Genomic DNA, 17709 nt, shown 5'->3' on the forward strand with positions numbered 1-17709 from the left:
TGTATACAAATATCTCTTGAACTATAACTCTTAAACATAAACTCTTAAAAGGGCATACATACTTTTATTAATCTTTGTATCCTCCACAGTGCCTTATTACGTAGTAAATGATTAAATGAAATAAAGCCTACAATCTGTTGAAAGGAGTGAATTCAGTAACCAGGGAAAATGACTTGAGGACCTGAGAAGGGACGGTGTACCTCTTTATGATCTTTTACTGACATTCTGCTGTACCACAATTGTAACCACTTTCATTACAAAGTAATTTAGTTTTGTATATTTTCTCCTAAAATGCCGTTTCCTACCCTGTAGGAGCAAAAAAAAATCTGAACATCTTGTTTGTAACTTAGCAGATTCTTACATCGTTCTATAAAATTGTCTAAACTTTTTTTTTTTTTTTTTTGAGATGGAGTCTTGCTGTGTTGCCCAGGCTGGAGTGCAGTGGCGTGGTCTCGGCTCATTGCAACCTTCGCCTCCTGGGTTCAAGCAATTTTCCTGCCTCAGCCTCCTGAATAGCTGGGATTATAGGTGCCTGCCATCACGCCCAGCTAATTTTTGTATTTTCGGTAGAGACAAGGTTTCACCACGTTAGCCAGGTTGGTCTCAAACTCCTGACCTCAGGTGATCCGCCCGCCTCGGCCTCCCAAAGTATTGGAGTTACAGGTGTGAGCCACCATGCCCGGCCAGCTGTCTAAACTTTATCTACTAGAAAAAATGTTTTATGCTAGTCTGTGGAGTCTAAAAAGCTGAATAAGTCAAAGTTCCTGTTATTCAGAAGCTTAAAATGTCATTTTATTGTCTCTTTATATGACACTAATTTCTACTTGTGATCTAAGACTTATAGTCATTTATTTGCCTGTGAAGCTTTTTTTCTTTTCTTTCATCCCTACCTCAAATACTTAAGGGCCTGCATGTACGGTACATGCTCCACCCGAACCTGCTTGGCCATTAGGAGATACTTAGGCTATTTTTCTGGAGAATCTTGGTTATAATTCTACAGTGATCTCCTAGCTGTTTTTAGAGATATTCAGAATATGCCACCTTGAAGTCAGTTAACTGAACTTTTGTTTTTTAATATATATGTAGAATTTGTTCTTGCTAAAGATAGTTATAGAATATACTAAATTATTTATGAAATATATATATTTTTATTTGTGGTTTACTTTAAGATTACAAATTCAGAAACGCTTGTCCGGTGTTCAAGTCTTTTGGTGGGTGTCCTTGGCTGCTACTGTTATATGGGTGTAATAGCTGAAGAGGAAGCATGTAAGTCAGAATTATTCCAGAAAGCCAAGGTAGGAGAATTTATACTAATAAAGTTTCAGATTAAATTTAAATGAAATGTATTCCTGAGAAAATTATTACATTTGTTTGGAAGACATTAAATTTTGTGCAGGTTAACCCTTTCTCATTTATGTAATATGAGAAGAAATTATACTATGTATTTTTTAATTGTTTTAATTTTTAATTATTATTATACTTTAAGCTCTGGGGTGCATGATACAGAACATGCAGGTTTGTTATATAGGTATACAGTGCCATGGTGGTTTGCTGCACCTATCAACCGTCATCTACATTAGGTATTTCTCCTAATGCTATCCCTCCCCTAGGCCCCCACCCCCTGACAGGCCCCAGTATGTGATGTTCCCCTCCCTGTGTCCATGTGTTCTCATTGTTCAGCTCCCACTTATGAGTGAGAACATGCGGTGTTTGTTTTTCTGTTCTTGTCTTAGTTTGCTGAGAATGATGGTTTCCAGCTTCATCCATGTCCCTGCAAAGGACATGAACTCATCCTTTTTTATGGCTGCATAGTATTCCATGGTGTATATGTGCCACATTATCTTTATCCGGTCTGTCATTGATGGGCATTTGGGTTGCTTCCAAGTTTTTGCTATTGTGAACAGTGCCGCAATAAACATATGTGTGCATGTGTCTTTATAGTAAAATGATTTATAATCCTTTGGGTATATACCCAGTAATGGGATTGCTGAGTCAAATGATATTTCTAGTTCTAGATCCTTTTTTTTTTTTTTTTTTTTGAGACGGAGTCTCGCTCTGTCACCCAGGCTGGAGTGCAGTGGCCGGATCTCAGCTCACTGCAAGCTCCGCCTCCCGGGTTCACGCCATTCTCCTGCCTCAGCCTCCCGAGTAGCTGGGACTACAGGCGCCTGCCACCTCGCCCGGCTAAGTTTTTGTATTTTTAGTAGAGACGGGGTTTCACTGTGTTACCCAGGATGGTCTCGATCTCCTGACCTCGTGATCCGCCCGTCTTGGCCTCCCAAAGTGCTGGGATTACAGGCTTGAGCCACCGCGCCCGGCCAGTTCTAGATCCTTGAGGAATCGCCACACTGTCTTCCACAATGGTTGAAATAATTTACACTCCCACCAACAGTGTAAAAGCATTCCTGTTTCTCCTCATCCTCTCCAGCATCTGTTGTTTCCTGACTTTTTAATGATCGCCATTAAAAAGTCAGGAAACTTGAGACAGAGTCTTGCTCTGCTTCCAGACTGGAGTGCAGTGGCGCGATCTCTGCTCACTGCAACCTCTGACTCCCTGGTTCAAGCGATTCTCCTGCCTCAGCCTCCCAAGTAGCTGGGATTACAGGTGCACACCACCATGCCCAGCTAATTTTTATATTTTTAGTAGAGATGGGGTTTCACCATGTTGGTCAGGTTGATCTTGATCTCCTGACTTTGTGATCTGCCTGCCTTGGCCTCCCAAAGTGCTGGGATTACAGTCATGAGCCACCACGCCCAGCCTATGTATTCTTAAAATTTGAAATTACTGTAAGCCAACTATAAATAATAGTAAGTGAAGTAATATCACATTAAAATTTAATCTCATTAAAATATTGATTTTTTGGCCGGGCGCGGTGGCTCAAGCCTGTAATCCCAGCACTTTGGGAGGCCGAGACGGGCGAATCACGAGGTCAGGAGATCGAGACCATCCTGGCTAACACGGTGAAACCCCGTCTCTACTAAAAAATACAAAAAACTAGCCGGGCGCAGTGGCGGGCGCCTGTAGTCCCAACTACTCGGGAGGCTGAGGCAGGAGAATGGCGTGAACCCGGGAGGCGGAGCTTGCAGTGAGCTGAGATCCGGCCATTGCACTCCAGCCTGGGCGGCAGAGTGAGACTCTGTCTCAAAAAAAAAAAAAAAAAAAAAAAAATATTGATTTTTGTCTGTCTTTTTAAAAGTTTTCCCTTTGATCAGTTATATTGAAGAATCTTTGATTAAGGGTGTTAATCAAGTAGGCTGTAAGAATGAAACTTTTATCTCTTGGTAGTACTCTGTCACTGGTATGATTTGCAGGAACAGAGTATAAGATTTGCCGTTTTAAAAAATTGTTAATGATTTTTGCTTATGCTGTATGACTACGTGGAACTTCTAAGAACATTTCATTTTTTCTCTTAAGTGCACTTTGTTTTTTATTTTATAGTATGTCCAAGATCAAAGTACACTTTAAAAAGCAATACTAAACTATAATTTTAACTGGAATTTGCATTTTTTCCTTCTATTCATAATAGTCTCTAATGCAGTGTGCAGGAGAAAGTATCACTCTGTTTAAAAATAAGACAAATGAGGAATTCAGAATTGGTTCCTTGAGAAATATGATGCATTTATTTACACGTTGCTTGAGCAACTGTACCAAGGTAAGATTTTCTTCTTCTCGTTTTGTTTTGTGAGATAGGATCTTTCTCTGTCACCCAGGCTGCAGTGCAGTGAGACTGTCACAACTCACTGTAGCCTTGACCTCCTGGTTTCCAGCAATTCTCCTGCCTCAACCTCCCAAGTAATTGGGACTACAGTCGTGTACCACCTAGCTAAAATTTTCTTTTTACTTGAAATTGTAGCCTATGCAGGGGACTGATTACTGGTTGGTGTTACTGTTTTGGTGTCCACTCATAAGTTTATTTTTTACTTTTATGTTTATTCTGTTTATTTTTTTTTTTTTTGATACAGTCTCTCGCTCTTTTACCCAGAGCAAGTGATCACATCACTGTGTGGATCGCAGTGATGTGATCACAACTCACAGCAGCTTTGACCTCATGGGCTCAAGTGATCCTCCCACCTCAGCCTCCTTAGTAGCTGGGATTACAAGTGTATACCACCATGCCTGGTTGATTTTTGTATTTTTGTATTTTTTTGTATTGATGGGGTTTTACACATTGCCCCGGCTAGTCTCAAACCCTGGGTTCAAGTGATCCTTCCACCATGGCGTCTCAAAGTGCTGTGATTACAGGTTTGAGCTACCATATCTGGTCACATTCATAAGTTACACAAACCGATTTAAAATTAAATTGAATGGTACATAAAGGTAATATCCAGACGAATAAGCAATAGGAATCTGAGTTTCTCATGAAACTAATTTTATCATTTCAGGAAGTTTTCTGAGATTGTCTTACAACTTTTATATACAACAATAAAGATGACTCTTCTATTCCTAGGATATTTTCATTCATTTTATAAAAATTTTTTGACCCGAACTATGTGGTATGCATAGTAGGGCTAGTGAGCAGCACAACAATAACTCCAGCACATACTTTACTTTCTTTTGCTCAGATCATCTTACATAACATTTGGTAGAAAGAGTACTACTGTGTGTAATCTTTATTTTTATCTGCAGCAGCCTGTGGGGTAGCTAAGCCAGGCCCCAGAGTATTCATAATAATTGGAAATATATTTGAAACCCAGTATTAGGTACATGGCCATATATCAATATTATCAATGTATTTCTTGGTTTTGTAATGTGTTTTTCCTCCCTTTTGGTGTAAGTGGGGAAGGAGAAAAGTAGAAGAATAAACTCTAACCTTTAATTGTAGCTTACTTATGTTTAGGGTCAATAGCTGTTTCTTTAATGTTGTTAAAGCACAATGAAAGATGCACAGTATAGTTATTATTACTCTAAGAAAAGATGTATTTTTGAAGCAGTGTATATCTTGGCCCTGATAGTAAACTATTTATCTACATTTCATTCAAGATAGAGAAAACACTATCTGCCAAGAATAATTGTTTTTATTTCTTTGTTGCTTGGTTCTTTGTTTGTCTTAATTGCAGAAGAGTCTAAATAAGATTGCATCTGGCTTTTTCCTGCGATTGTTAACATCAAAGCTAATGAATGACATTGCAGATATTTGTAAAAGTTTCGTAAGTATGCTTCCTTTTTTTCTTACCATATTTTGATTCTAATAGGCATAATTTTTTTTGTTGAAATATCTTTGTAAATAAGGATGCATCTCACAACATATAGCATCTTACATTTTTATAAATGTGGAAATTAAGGCCGGACGCGGTGGCTCATGCCTGTAATCCTAGCATGTTGGGAGGCCGAGGTGGGTGTATCACAAGGTCAGGAGAATGAGACCATCCTGGCCAACATGTTGAAACCCTGTCTCTACTAAAAATACTAAAAAATTAGCTGGGCATGCTGACATGTGCCTGTAGTCCCAGCTATTCAGGCGGCTGAGGCAGGAGAATCACTTAAACCTGGGAGGCAGAGATTGCAGTGAGCTGAGATCATGCCACTGCACTCTAGCCTAGGCGACAGAGTGAGACTCTGTCTCAAAAATAAAAAAATTTTAAAAATAAAATGTGGAAATTAAAGTTACTTTGTCTTGTGGGGAAATACACCTGATTGCTTCTTAATATCAATACCTAGCATAGTGAGTGCCTGCCTTTAGTTTCTCAATAAATAATACACTAAAAAATTGGGAAGGAATCATCCAGGCTCACACCTGTTTCTATGCAACATTGTACCAAAATTTAAAATAATTCTTTGTTCTTTAAAAGTGACCAAAAATCTTGCCAGGCAAGCAACATATTGTAGTATTTATTTTTCTTCCATACAAATGGGCTTTGGGCTTATGCCACATACATTCTTTTTTCTGGAACACTGCCGGGCATACAAAGTAGACATTGAAATAGCTATTGAGTGAAAACATATTCTATAACCTGAATATTTCCATTTTATGACACATCTTTTTTTTTTTTTTTTTTTTTTGAGACGGAGTCTTGCTCTGTCACCCAGGCTGGAGTGCAGTGGCCGGATCTCAGCTCACTGCAAGCTCTGCCTCCCGGGTTCACGCCATTCTCCTGCCTCAGCCCCCCGAGTAGCTGGGACTACAGGCGCCCGCCACCTCGCCCGGCTATTTTTTTGTATTTTTTAGTAGAGACGGGGTTTCACCGTGTTAGCCGGGATCATCTCTCGATCTCCTGACCTCGTGATCCGCCCATCTCGGCCTCCCGAAGTGCTGGGATTACAGGCTTGAGCCACCGCGCCCGGCCTTTATGACACATCTTATTCATTTTCCATGTCACTGTACTTATAAGCTATCTGCTGTTACATTTTATTTATTTAGCAGTGCATGGTATTCTATCGTGCGGGAATAGTGAATAGTATATATGTATATGAAAGCTTATCTGCTCCTTTTTTTTATTTTTTATTTTAAATTTTTTTTATTTTTGTTTTTTTGAGATGAAGTCTTGCTCCATTGCCCGGGCTGGAGTTCAGTGGCACAGTCTCGGCTCACTGCAGCCTCCGCCTCCCAGCTTCAAGAGAGTCTCCTGCCTCAGCCTCCTGAGAAGCTAGGATACAGATGTGTGCCACCACAATCGGCTAATTTTTATATTTTTAGTACAGACCAGATTTCACCATGTTGGCCAGTCTGGTCTAGAACTCCTGACCTCAAATGATCCGCCCACCTTGGCCTCCCAAAGTGCTTGGATTACCGGTGTGAGCCACTGCACTGGGCCAAAAAGACCGTCTGCTCTTAATTAACATTTTAAGTGGTTTCTAGTTTTTTGGGTTACAACGACTTCCGTGGTACAGATTATTGTATTTTTATTTTGTCTGTTTGTATTTGTGTATATGATGGAGGTAGGATAATTTCTAGCAGTAGACTTGCTTGTTCAAAAGGAATGTAAATTTTACTTTTTGATGGATATTGTCATTGTCCTCCAAAATAGTCATACCAATTTAGACATTTTCCTACCCCTTCTTTGGGTAACACTTTGGGTGTTACAGAACTTCTTAGTATAAGAAATAATTTTTAAAGTTTGCATATTATTTTGTTATGTAGACATATTGTAGGTTATATATCCATTTTACTGTATTGGACATTTAGATTTAGTAGAAAAAGTACTGTAGTGTTCATATTTACACATGAACCTTGAATTGTTTGATGAGGTAATTTTTTTTTTTTTTTTTTTTTTTTTGAGACAGAGTCTTGCTTTGTCAAACCCAGGCTAGAGTGCAGTGGCATGATCTCGGCTCACTGCAACCTCTGCCTCCTGAGTTCAAGTGATTCTCCTGCCTCAGCTTACTGAGTAGCTGGGATTACAGGTGTCCACCACCACACCCAGCTAATTTTTGTATTTTGAATAGAGACAAGGTTTCACCATGTTGGCCAGGCTGATTTCGAACTCCTGACCTCGGGTGATCCGCCTGCCTCGGCCTCCCAAATTGCTGGGATTACAGACGTGAGCCTCTGTGCCTGGCCTGATTAGGTAAATTTTAACTACAACATGCTCCTGCAAGAAGCCATCTTGAACATCTTTGTTTCTCTTCCTTGAAGGCATCCTTAATCAAAAAGCCATTTGACCGTGGAGAAGTAGAATCAAGGGAAGAGGATACTAATGGAAATCTAATGGAGGTGGTGGATCAGTCATCCATGAATCTATTTAACGATTACCCTGATAGTAGTGTTAGTGATGCAAATGAACCTGGAGAGAGCCAAAGTACCATAGGTAAATACCTGTTTACTACTTGGTATTTCTTTTACCTATTTATATTGATTTGGCAGTATAAGAGGCCTCATTGATATCAATTTTATGCTTATTTTATTTTCCCTTAGTATAGCCTTTTAGAATTGTTCCTTTCCTATATACTTTATATTTTTCTGATTTTTACTTGAATTTATTAGTTTCATATTTTATTAGTTTCATATTTTATTCTTCATAAAAGGAACTTAAGATAACTGTTAAAGAAATAAAACCAGGCCAGGCGTGGGGGCTCACGCTTGTAATCTCAGCACTTTGGGAGGCTGAGGCAGGCGGATCAGGAGGTCAGGAGATCAAGACCACCCTAGCTAACATGGTGAAACCCCGTCTCTACTAAAAACACAAAAATTAGCCGGGCCTGGTGGCGGGTGCCTGTAGTCCCAGCTACTCGGGACGCTGAGGATGGAGAATGGCATGAACCTGGAAAGGTGGAGGTTGCAGTGAGCTGAGATTGCGCAACTGCATTCCAGCCTGGGCGACAGAGCGAGACTCCGTCTCAAAAAAAAAATAAATAAAACCATATGATAGGTTATTTGGGCAATAGCAGGAAATGAAAACACATCCGTAATGCCATTGCTGTTAACCTTTTTCTATTATTCCTCTGTAGAAACTTTCAAAATTGTAATCAACATCAACATTCACATATGTTATAAATGCTGTTTAATTATAAGTATTTTTCCATGTAGTTGCTTTTCTTGATAGTCATACTTTTTAATGGCTTCACCATTGTTCAATCTTATATAAGTCCCATAATTTACTTGACATTTTTTATTGTTAGAAATTTAAATTTTTTTCTGTTTTCCTATAATAAACATTATTGCAATGATCGTTTGTCTAAAGGGTTTTTTCCCCCATATTTTAAATTATTTCTTGACAAAAGAATACTGGATAATTTTTCAAAAAGACTTTTGACGCTTTTAGTGTATAATTAATTTCACTATAATTTTGCTTTTCATGTACTTTTTTTTGTGAAGAGGAGGGAATTTGAGTTAATATGAATATATGTGGCTGTTGTGCCCCTCTCTTTGTGTTAATGAGTGCTTTTTATTTTTAGGTGCCATTAATCCTTTAGCTGAAGAATATCTGTCAAAGCAAGATCTACTCTTCTTAGACATGCTCAAGTTCTTGTGTTTGTGTGTAACTACCGCTCAGACCAATACTGTGTCCTTCAGGGCAGCTGATATTCGGAGGAAATTGTTAATGTTAATTGATTCTAGCACGCTAGACCCTACCAAATCCCTCCACCTGCATATGGTGAGTTACGTTAAATGAAGAAGCTCTTGGGTTTTATCTGATGTTGCTGACTAAATGTAATGAGTTGACATGTAAGAATCACATGGTATCTTTGAAGAATTGAAATTGCTTTCTTGAGGAATGAACCTGAGACTAGTTGGAAAATAACACTTTTTCTTTTAATGTGCTATGAACAAATTTAAGTGGATGCTGAAATATTAAAACTTAGATGGGTTTTGGATAGATTTATTCTCTTTAGGTTTAATTCTTATAAATTATTTTGATTAGGCTAAGAAACATAGACCCTGAGTGTAAAAATATTACATAACATGTGTTTGAAGTTGGAATCTTGCCTTTGACCTTAGTTTAAATATTTCCAGTTTTTTGGATTTGATTTCAAAATGATAGTGAAGTTACAAGAATACTACAGTTAACATTTTACCATATTTACCTAATCATTCCCTCTCTCCACACACACACTCATACACAGATACACACATAATTTTCTCTGAACCATTTTGAGATGAAGTTGCAAACGTGATGCTCCTTATACTTCAGTGTATATTTCCTAAAAACAAGGATACACTTCTGTTTAGCCAGAGTATAATCATCAAAATCAGGAAGTTAACATTTTGTCATTGCATTTAGGTGTGTAGTCTGTTTAGTCTCCTTCAATCTGAAACAGTTCTTTATTTATCATGACCTTCATATATTTGAATAGTACAGGTCCATTGCTCTGAGTTTGTCTGATGTTTTGTTATGATTAGATTTATACTTTGATGAGAATGTTCCAAAAGTAATTCCTCTTCTGCCTTCACCCTTGCCATTTGTCTATCTGTTGATAGATACCTTCAAATCCAAGCCAACATCACACAGTTTATCTTTTTTTCTGTCTAAATTTATAAATTTCTTTACTAGCAGTTAAAAAAAACCCCAAAACCTGGCTATCCACTCAACCTTTATTTATTTGCTCATTTACTTATGTGCTCAGCAACCTTGTATATAACTAATCTGACCATGTGAGCCATTTTCTTAGCCCTAGCCCCAGTGTATATGGAGGTAGAGCCCCTGGCCTAGCAAGTAGCAAGTTGGGTCCTAGGTCACGTCCCCAGTTCCAGCAAATTGTCAAACATTAGAACCTATGATCACAGTAAATTTTAGGCTGAGTCATTGGTGGAATCCCTGGTCATGTTTCCCACCCTTGGTGAAAATGCCTTAGAGTAAGAAAACAAGTTTGGTTGTGCCCTGTTCGGGCCCCTGGTTTAGGTCCTGGCAGATACTACAGTTAAGTCTCTATCCCTGACCAAGAGGAAGTTATATGCTTTTCTTAAAGTATTGGTGTTTCAAGTCTCTTCAAAACATTCAGTAACCTCATGTACATGACTCTCATGTCAAATAATGAAAAGGATCATTTAATTTCCTTTGTTAATATCTGAAAAGGAATAAGAAATATATTATTCTATATTTAAATAGGAAAAAAATCCCTTATTATTTCAGTATAGCTAGAAAATTATTTGGTAGTTCTCGGAAACTGGCTGCCTAGATAATAACTACCATTATAACTGGTCGTTGCAACAACCCTTTCTGTCCATAGTACCATAAAGAGCCTTACAAGATTGCCTTATGGGAAGATAGGTCAAGGTGTTTGACTTCTTCCCTGCCCATGATTATTTCTGCTTTCCAAAATTCATTAATAGAATAGTTTTCAACCACTGGTCTATTATCCCCAAGCATTATTTGGGAGAATGGAGACTTACAGTTTCAGAATCTTGCTCAAGCTCTTAACTGCAGCAGTGGTAATAATGATCATTTATTGACTCCCACAATAGAAGCTAGACTTTTATGTTTATTTTATCTAATCCTCACAGTTATCTGGCCAGGTAAGTGATATATCTCTACTCTACAGATGAGGGTACGAAGGCCCTAGATGACATAAGGCAAGTTTTTTAACCAGAAAAGTTAAGGCTGTGGTACTGGGATTTGAATTCTGCTATTTGACTTCAAAGCCTTCTGTTTTTACTATACACCTTTTAAAAATTTACAGCTCTGTGTGTGTGTGCATGTGTGTGCATGTGTGAATTTATGTTTATATACTTAAAAAAATTTTTTTTTGAAACAGAATCTCGCTCTGTTGCCCAGGCTGGAGTGCAGTGGCACGATCTCGGCTCACTGCAACCTCTGCCTCCCGGGTTCAAGTGATTCTCTTGCCTCAGCCTCCTGAGTAGCTGGGATTATAGGTGCCCACCACCATCCCCGGCTAATTTTTGTGTTTTTAGTAGAGATGGGGTTTCGCCATATTGGCCAGACTGGTCTCAAACTCCTGACCTGTGATCCGCCCGCTTCAGCCTCCCAAAGTGCTAGGATTACAGGTGTGAGCCACTGTGCCCTGTGTTTATATACTTTTTAAAGTAAATGATTTGTGAATAAACCTGATTTTTTTCCCTCCTACCATCTTAGTATCTAATGCTTTTAAAGGAGCTTCCTGGAGAAGAGTACCCCTTGCCAATGGAAGATGTTGTTGAACTTCTGAAACCACTATCGTAAGAAATTAAAACCTTATGTTATATTCACTTTAAATTTATAAAATAACTGATGTGTTCTGTTAAGCTTATAAAGTTAAACTTTTTTTTACCACAGCAATGTGTGTTCTTTGTATCGTCGTGACCAAGATGTTTGTAAAACTATTTTAAACCATGTCCTTCATATAGTGAAAAACCTAGGTCAAAGCAATATGGACTCTGAGAACACAAGGGATGCTCAAGGACAGTTTCTTACAGTAATTGGAGCATTTTGGTAGGTACAGTCTACTTTGTGGTCTTATTTTTCTTTTGCTATCTGTGGATACGAATGCAAATTTTGTATCCACATCAGTGATTTCTTCTGATCTTCCTACATAGCTAATACATCTTTTAAGAATAGCAGAATGTAATTTGTGTTTCCCTTAGTTGCTTGAATAACTACATTGCTTTTTGTTTAAGGCTTGGCTTTCTAAACTGTTTAACTCCTTTCTCTGCAAAGTTTGAATCACTTAATAATTTGACATGTATAGTGAATAGAGAAAGGACAGCAAGCCAAAATCAGTTGAATTGTTCATGTTCCCAGAGTGAACAAATTGGCCTTGTTCTTATCTGGTTATTATGCTTATTTTCACATTCCGAGATAACACCATGATACTTACAGAGGAGCACATATAATTTAGAACCCTTGTACTATTTGATTGATGAGTAATTCTAAATCAATAGAATGTTTTTTGTTTTTGTGTTTTTTTTAGACAGAGTCTCACTCCATCACCCAGGCTGGAGTGCAGTGGTGCTATATCTGCTCACTGCAGCCTCCACCTACTAGGTTCAAGCAGTTCTCCTGCCTCAGCCTCCTAGGCAGCTATGATTACAGGCTCCCGCCACAACGCCTGGCTAATTTTTTTGTATTTTTAGTAGAGATGGGGTTTCGACATGTTGGCCAGGCTGGTCCCAAACTCCTGATCTCAAGTGATCTGCCCACCTCGGCCTCCCAAAGTGTTGGGATTACAGGCGTGAGCCAGCGCACCTGGCCTGAATGTGATTTTGAAATCTTCAATATACCAAACAAAACTTGAACAAAGAAATTTCTTTCTAAAGTAAGTTTACTATAATGTGGTTAGCCATTCTATGGTAGCCCCCGAAAAAGAGACATAATAGTATAAAATGAATAATATACACTAAAATGAATTCTTTCAAACTAATTTCTTTTAGCTTGAATTTTTGGGAGGGTGAGTATGTTGGTATATTCCACATAATGACAAATAAGTTTGGCACAGAAAGACATATTGGAAGCAATTTATAATAATCTTCATATTCATTGAGTTTTCTGAGTGCTTTTACCAGAATGATTATTTAACTTTGGAAAACTTACTTGATTTCAGGCATCTAACAAAGGAGAGGAAATGTACATTCTCTGTAAGAATGGCCCTAGTAAACTGCCTTAAAACTTTGCTTGAGGTGAGTTTTTACATTTTATTAGTAAGATCTTCATTGAAAAATTTAAAGCAGTTTTTGTTTGTTAATGAGTAATTTTTCTCTATATCGTATTTAACCTCAGTTCTTTTCCCATAGGCCGATCCTTATTCAAAATGGGCCATTCTTAATGTAATGGGAAAAGACTTTCCTGTAAACGAAGTATTTACACAATTTCTTGCTGATAATCATCACCGAGTTCGAATGTTGGCTGCAGAGTCAATCAATAGGTAATGGGTCAGATATTCATGAAGTATTTGGAATGCTGCAGATAGCAGTAGAATGTCTTACATAGTAACAGCTCACAGTTGAGATATTAAAAATAGCTAACACTTGTTGAGTATATACAGTGTGCCTGGCATTTATGTTTATTCTTAATTCTTACACTTCTGTAACTTAGATTCTATTATTTCCTTCAATTTATAAATGAAAACTGTGACTTAGTGAGGTAAAGTAACTTGCTTATGCCACAGAGCTAACAAGTGGTTGACTTGAGTGACGTGTGTCTACTACCATGTACAGGAGATACGGACTGTTTGGAAATTACTGTGATTTTATGTGAGTTTATAAAATGATAATTAGCACATTTTACATTGTGCTAATTACAATTATATTTACTTGAGTGAACATCCAGTGAAGCACTAGAAGGATTCTATCATGAGGATCTTTTATATTTGAGTACTGCAATAAACATATAATAACTTCATTCTTTTTTTTTTTTTTTTTTTTGAGGCGGAGTTTTGCTCGTGTCTCCCAGGCTGGAGTGCAATGGCGCGATCTCGGCTCACTGCAGCCTCCACTTCCTCATTTCAAGCAATTGTCCTGCCTCAGCCTCCTGAGTAGCTGGGATTATAGGTGCCTGCCACCACACCCAGCTAATTTTTTTATTTTTAGTAGAGATGGGGTTTCGCCATGTTGGCCAGGCTGGTCTCGAACTCCTGAACTCAGGTGATCCACCTGCCTCGGCCTCCCAAAGTGCTGGGATTACAGGCACGAGCCTTTAATCATGTAGTTTTTGTAATTGGTTCTGTTTATGAGATGGCTTATGTTTATTGATTTGCATATGTTGAGTCAGCCTTATATCCCAGGGATGAAGCTGACTTGATAGTGGTGGATAAGCATTTTGATGTGCTGGATTCAGTTTGCCAGTATTTTATTGAGGATTTTCGCATGGATGTTCATCACGGATATTGGCCTGAAATTTTCTTTTTTTGTTGTGTCTCTGCCAGGTTTTGGTATCAGGATGATACTGGCATCATAAAATGAGTTAGGGAGGAGTCCCTCTTTTTCTGTTGTTTGGAATAGTTTCAAAAGGAATGGTACCAGCTCCTTTTTGTACCTCTGGTAGAAATCAGCTGTGAATCCATCTGGTCCTGGGGTTTTTTTGGTTGATAGGCTATTAATTATTGCCTCAATTTCAGAACTTGTTATTGGTCATTCAGGGATTCGACTTCTCCTGGTTTAGTCTTGGGAGGTTGTATGTGTCTAGGAATTTATCAGTTTCTTCTAGATTTTCTAGTTTATTTACGTAGAGGCATGTATAGTATTCTCTGGTAGTTTGTATTTCTGTGGGATCAGTGGTATTATCCCCTTTATCATTTTTTATTGTGTCTATTTGATTCTTCTCTCTTCTTTATTAGTCTTGCTGGCGGTCTATTTTGTTAATCTTTTCAAAAAACCAGCTCCTGGATTGATTTTTTCGAAAGGTTTTTTTTGTCTCTATCTCCTTCACTTCAGCTCTGATCTTAGTTATTTCTCGTTTCCTGCTAGCTTTTGAATTTGTTTGCTCTTGCTTCTCTAGTTCTTTTAATTGTGATGTTAGGGTGTCAATTTTAGATCTTTCCCACTTTGTCCTGTGGGCATGTAGGGCTATAAATTTCCCTCTAAACACTGCTTTAGCTGTGTCCCAGAGATTCTGGTACATTATGTCTTTGTTTTCATTGGTTTCAAAGAACTTACTTATTTCTGCCTTCATTTCGTTATTTATCCAGTAGTCATTCAGGAGCAGGTTGTTCAGCTTCCATGTAGTTGTGCGATTTTGAGTGTTTCTTAATCTTGAGTTCTAATTTGATTGCACTGTGATCTGAGAGACTGTTTGTTATGATTTCCTTTCTTTTGCATTTGCTAAGGAGTGTTTTGCTTTCAATTATGTGGTCAATTTTAGAATAAGTGTGATGTGGTGCTGAGAAGAATGTATATTACTCTGTTGATTTGGAGTGGAGAGTTCTGTGGATGTCTCTTAGGTCTGCTTGGTCCAGAGCTCAGTTCAAGTCCTGAATATCCTTGTTAATTTTCTGTCTCATTGATCTGTCTAATATTGACAGTGGGGTGTTAAAGTCTCCTGCTATTATTGTGTGGGAGTCTAAGTCTCTTTGTATGTCTCTAAGAACTTGCTTTATGCATCTGGGTGCTCCTGTATTGGGTGCATATATATTTAGAATGGTTAGTACTTCTTGTTGCATTGATCCCTGTACCATTATCTAATGCCCTTCTTTGTCATTTTTGATCTTTGTTGGATGTTTGTTTTATCAGAGACTAGGATTGCAACCCTTGCTTTTTTTTCTTTCCATTTGCTTGGTAAATATTCCTCCATCCCTTTATTTCGAGCCTGTGTGTGTCTTTGCATATGAGATGGGTCTCCTGAATACAGCACACTGATAGGTCTTGACTCGATCCAATTTGCCAGTCTGTGTCTTTTAACTGGGACATTTAGCCCATTTACATTTAAGGTTAATATTGTTATGTGTGAATTTGATCCTGTCATTATGATGCTAGCTGGTTATTTTGCCCATTAGTTGATGCAGTTTCTTCATAGTGTCGATGGTCTTTACAGTTTGGTATGTTTTTCTAGTGGCCAGTACCGGTTTTTCCTTTCCATATTTAGTTCTTCCTTCAGGAGCTCTTGTAAGGCAGGCCTGGTGGTGACAGAATCTCTCAGCGTTTGCTTGTCTGTAAAGGATTTTATTTCTCCTTTGGTTATGAAGCTTAGTTTGGCAGGATGTGAAATTCTGGGTGGAAAATTCTTTTCTTTAAGAGTGTTGAATATTGGCCCCCACTCTTTTCTGGCTTGTAAAGTTTCTGCTGAGAGATCCACTGTTAGTCTGATGGGCTTCCCTTCATGGGTAACTCGACCTTTCTCTCTGCCTGCCCTTAACATTTTTTCCTTCATTTCAACCTTGGTGAATATGATGAGTATGTGTCTTGGGATTGCTCTTCTCGAGGAGTGTCTTTGTGGTGGTCTGTGTATTTCTTGAATTTGAATGTTGGCCTGTCTCGCTAGGTTGGGGAAGTTCTGATAATATCCTAAAGAGTGTTTTCCAACTTGATTCTGTTCTCCCCATCACTTTCAGGTACACCGCTCAAACGTAGATTTGGTCTTTTCACATACTCCCATATTTCTTGGAGGCTTTGTTCATTCCTTTTCATTCTTTTTTCTCTAATCTTGTCTTCATGCTTTATTTCAGTAAGTGGATCTTCAGTCTCTGATATCCTTTATTCTCCTTGATTGATTCAGCTATTGATACTTGTGAATGCTTCATGAAGTTCTCGTGCTGTGTTTGTCAGCTCCATCAGGTCAGTTATGTTCTTTTCTAAACTGGTTATTTTAGTTAGCCATTCCTCTAACCTTTTTTCAAGGTTCTTAGCTTCCTTGCATTGGGTTAGAACATGCTCCTTTAGCTTGGAGGAGTTTGTTATTACCCACCTTCCGAAGCCTACTTCTGTCAGTTCATCAAACCCATTTTCCGTCCAGTTTTGTTCCCTTGCTGGCAAGGAGTTGTGATCCTTTGAAGCAGAAGAGGCATTCTGGTTTTTGGAATTTTCAGCCTTTTTGCGCTGGTTTTTCCTCATCTTCGTGGATTTATCTACCTTTGGTCTTTGATGTTGGTGACCTTTGGATGGCGTTTCTGTGTGGATGTCCGTTTTGTTGATGTTGATGCTATTCCTTTCTTTTTATTAGTTTTCCTTTTTACAGTCAGGCCCCTCTGCTGCAGGTATGCTGGAGTTTGCTGGAGGTCTAGTCCAGACCCTGTTTGCCTGGGTATCACCAGTGGGGGCTGCAGAACAGCAAAGATTGCTGCCTGTTCCTTCCTCCGGGAAAGTTTGTCCCAGAGGGGCACCTGCCAGATGGCATCCGGAGCTCTCCTGTATGAGGTGTCTGTCGACCCCTGCTGGGAGGTGTCTCCCAGTCAGGAGGCACGGGGGTCAGGGACCCACTTGAGGAGGCAGCCTGTCCCTTAGCAGAGCTCGAGCGCTGTGCTGGGAGATCTGCTGCTCTCTTCAGAGCTGGCAGGCAGGGATGTTTAAGTCTGCTGAAGCTGCGCCCACATCCGTCCCTTCCCCCGGTGCTCTGTGTCAGGGAGATGGGAGTTTTATCTATAAGCCCCTGACTGGGGCTGCTGCCTGTCTTTCAGAGATACCCTGCCCTGAGAGGAGGAATCTAGAGAGGCAGTCTGGCTACAGTGGCTTTGTGGCATTATCGTGGGCTCCGCCCAGTTCGAACTTCCTAGTGGCTTTGTTTATACTGTGAGGGGAAGACATCCTACTAAAGCCTCAGTAATTGCAGATGCCCCTCCCCCCACCAAGCTTCAGCATCCTATGTCGATTTCAGACTGTTGTGCTGGCAGCGAGAATTTCAAGTCAGTGAATCTTAACTTCCTGGGCTCCATGGAGGTGGGATCCGCTGGTCTAGACCACTTCGCTCCCT

The 17709-nt window shown here is 39.1% G+C and overlaps 1 protein-coding gene across 4 annotated transcripts in view; it reads left to right on the top strand.

Moving 5' to 3' along the window:
- Positions 1 to 17709, top strand: part of LOC105493755 (ATM serine/threonine kinase) — a 133799-nt gene that overhangs the window by 32714 nt on the left and 83376 nt on the right. For all 4 annotated transcript variants that reach the window (XM_071075538.1, XM_071075541.1, XM_071075542.1 and 1 more), the window contains 9 exons: positions 1170 to 1295; positions 3528 to 3653; positions 5059 to 5148; positions 7575 to 7746; positions 8834 to 9033; positions 11470 to 11552; positions 11650 to 11805; positions 12914 to 12989; positions 13104 to 13234. In XM_071075538.1, the coding sequence (XP_070931639.1) occupies positions 1170 to 1295; positions 3528 to 3653; positions 5059 to 5148; positions 7575 to 7746; positions 8834 to 9033; positions 11470 to 11552; positions 11650 to 11805; positions 12914 to 12989; positions 13104 to 13234 (1160 nt within the window). The remainder of the gene's footprint in view (positions 1 to 1169; positions 1296 to 3527; positions 3654 to 5058; positions 5149 to 7574; positions 7747 to 8833; positions 9034 to 11469; positions 11553 to 11649; positions 11806 to 12913; positions 12990 to 13103; positions 13235 to 17709) is intronic.

The sequence above is a fragment of the Macaca nemestrina genome, chromosome 12 (genome assembly GCF_043159975.1).
Source record: "Macaca nemestrina isolate mMacNem1 chromosome 12, mMacNem.hap1, whole genome shotgun sequence".
Lineage (NCBI taxonomy): Eukaryota > Metazoa > Chordata > Mammalia > Primates > Cercopithecidae > Macaca > Macaca nemestrina.